At 45.0% G+C, this 3261-nt stretch overlaps 1 protein-coding gene across 1 annotated transcript; it reads left to right on the top strand.

Annotated features, from left to right (window-relative positions):
* The first annotated feature begins 2447 nt into the window (after positions 1-2447).
* On the top strand, positions 2448-2864 carry LOC138868340 (uncharacterized). Its single transcript, XM_070145890.1, has one exon. It carries the CDS (start codon positions 2448-2450, stop codon positions 2862-2864), a length of 417 nt encoding a protein of 138 aa, XP_070001991.1.
* Positions 2865-3261: the final 397 nt, after the last annotated feature.

The raw sequence follows: 3261 nt of genomic DNA, 5'->3' as shown, positions 1-3261 counted from the left end.
ATTGGGACCTCAAGGGGTCAATCGGGTTGATAGCTAAAGGAGATGAGCCTAAGAAGCCAATAGTTACTCTCAATCCCATTGTTGTCCAGATTCAGCCCTCTGAAGGCGATGTGGTAAATATGTTCGTACCACTCGAGTTTGAAGCACCACCTTCAAAGGCGCCAAAACCAATTGAGTTTGAGTTCAGAGTTCCAAGGGTGCCTACGCCATTTGAAGTTATTGTGTTACCTCCTAAGGCACCAATTCCAGTCTCCATGATAGACGTAACCCCGTTCAAGACAAATGCTATACCTTGGGATTACACCGCTGAGGCTAGAAGGAAGGGAAAGACATATATTGGGGAAGCGATTGCCGCACAGGGCATGACCAGGACAGGCAGGGTATACACCCCAGAACACTTGGCTGAGTCCAGCAAGCATGCCTCCGAGCGGGCTGTTGAAACTGGACCCGATGACCTTTGGAGGAAGGTACAGGCCAAAGAGTACTCGGTCGTCGAGCAACTGAACAAAATGCCAGCACAGATTTCTATTCTTGCTCTTCTACAAAGCTCAGAGACACATAAAAACGCCTTAATAAAAGTACTGAGTGAAGCTTATGTTCCTAGCAACATAACAGGAGGCGAAATAGCAAACATGGTGGGGCATGTACTGGAAAGCCATAAGATCACCTTCCATAAAGATGAATTACCGCCAGAAGGGCTTGGTCACAACAAAGCATTGCATATCATTGCGCAATGTGAGGATCACTTTGTCACCAGGATTCTAGTCGACGGGGGATCCAGCCTCAACATTTGTTCATTGGTAACTCTCAGGACATTGGGTAAGGGATTGCACGAGATCAAAGACGGGGCTATCAGTGTCAAAGCTTTTGATGGATCTCAGAGGTCCACCATTGGAGAAATTAGCTTATGCCTACAGATGGGACCCACCTGGTTCAATGTCGAGTTCCAAGTCATTGACGTACCAGCGTCCTATAATTTGTTGCTAGGATGACCCTGGATCCACGCCGCTAGGGCTGTGGCATCAACTTTGCATCAGGTTGTAAAATTTGAATGGAATCATCAGGAAGTAATCATTCATAGCGACGGTAGCAACCCTATATATAGTCGCCAGGCCATCCCGATGATCGGAGGAAGAAGGAAAATCGTTGGAGAAACATACCATCACATCGAGCGAGTCAACGCCATAGACAAAGACAAGTGGTGGGATAACAAAATTGAGAGCATCCTGAATTGGAGCGGGTATGAACCCAGAAAAGGACTTGGTAAGAACCTGCAGGGTATCACCAAACCTATCAAGCTGAAAAAGCACGGTACCACTTTTGGCCTAAGGTATGAGTACACTTGGGAGGAGTTCAACCACTGGTCACCCCCATGGCGCGGACCATACCATCCGCTGGAGCACCCTATACCTCAGTTGGAGCAGATTTTTCAGCCAGCTGACATCTTCGTACGGATCAGAGAAAGACGAGGCACTAGCAGCAATAAAGAACCTGTTTCTGGAAGATGATATGGATTGTTGTACTATCTTCGAGGAGGAAGTGGAGGAAGGCCCTTCCATTCAAGCTATGAACCAAGGAGAGCACCTCGCCAATTGGTCAATCAGGACCACCAGTGCCCGGAGAGCCTCGGGGTAGCAAGGCTAAACGACGCATCTGCATCACACTTTACTTTAGTTGATTTTACTTCTCCGCATTTTCTTTACTTTTGAAAAGAGCTTCAATGTTTTAAACGATTATGAAAAAGCATTTTCCAAGTTTATCTTTATGTTTCGCTCTCATTTATTTTCTCTACCATTTACCTTATTTTACACAGCATTACTATTACATATCTTGATGATGAACCAACGACTGTGACTTGCAACGAGACAGTACGACAAAAGGATATAGACTCAGAAGAGGATGAGATACCAGAAGAGGTTGTCAGGGAGGTCAAAAATTTCGAGAACATGCCCAAGTCTAACTTAGACGAAACTTAGGTCATCAGTTTGGGGAACGTAGAAAATGTCAAGAAAACACGTATCAGCGTACACTTGTCACCATCAGAAAAGGAAGAATACACAGAGTTTTTGAAAGAATATGAGGATATATTCGCTTGGTCGTATGATGATATGACCGGTCTCAGCACATCCATTGTGGCTCACAAGCTGCCGACAGATCCGGCATGCCCGCCGGTCAAACAGAAACTCAGAAAATTCAAGCCAGACATGAGTTTGAAAATCAAACAAGAAGTCACCAAGCAAGTCAAAGCCAGGGTTCTCAAGATTAAACACAAGAACTCTACGGCTTACAGACCTCAAATGAATGGAGCTGTAGAAGCAGTCAATAAGAACATCAAGAAGATACTAAGGAAGATGATCGAAAAGCACAAACAGTGGCATGAGAAATTGTCATTCGCCTTACTGGGTTATCGTACCACGGTCCGCACATCAACTAGGGCCACTCCCTACATGCTGGTTTATGGTACAGAGGCGGTCATCCCCGCCGAGGTAGAAATTCCTTCCTTAAGGGTCATACAAGAAGCAGAATTAGATGATGCAGAATGGGTCAAGAGTCGCTACGAGAAGTTAGCCCTCATAGACGAAAAAAGAATGAACGTTGTTTGTCATGGTCAATTATATCAGAATAGAATGTCCAGAGCCTTCAACAAGAGAGTCAAGCCAAGGAAGTTTACACCAGGACAGCTGGTGTTGAAGAAGATATTTCCATATCAAGATGAAGCCAAAGGGAAATTCTCTCCTAATTGGCAGGGTCTGTATATGGTGCATCGGGTTCTAACCGGAGGAGCCCTTATTCTCGCGGAAATGGACGGAGAAGTCTGGTCGAAGCCTATCAACGCAGACGCAGTAAAGCGATACTACATTTGATCATATACTTTTCTTTTATGATGTAATTTAAACTACGCCTGACCTGATTCTCGTTTAAGAGGGGATACGTAGGTAGCCCTATGGGTTCGGTCATATTTTAATAAAAATTCCATCTTTCCCCCTGCTATTGGAATTGGGGCAGAATTTTGAGGAGGACCCTCAAAATTCCAAAGTCAGTCGTCAATTTTCTCATTAGCACCCTCAAAATTCTGGGATTGCTCAGCGTTCAGTCATCCAGCACAGCCGTCAGCAGCTCCAACCCAGTAAACTGGGGCAAAATTTTGAGGAGGACTCTCAAAATTCCGGAGCAAGCGAGGTTGCCGTGTCTTGAACCACGTTGCAGTTGTTGGTTCATCCCGAAATAATCAAGGAATTCTTTTTACCTATATATACATGC

Source organism: Nicotiana sylvestris, chromosome 5 (genome assembly GCF_000393655.2).
Source record: "Nicotiana sylvestris chromosome 5, ASM39365v2, whole genome shotgun sequence".
NCBI lineage: Eukaryota > Viridiplantae > Streptophyta > Magnoliopsida > Solanales > Solanaceae > Nicotiana > Nicotiana sylvestris.
This window is presented reverse-complemented; position numbering and strand designations above follow the sequence as displayed.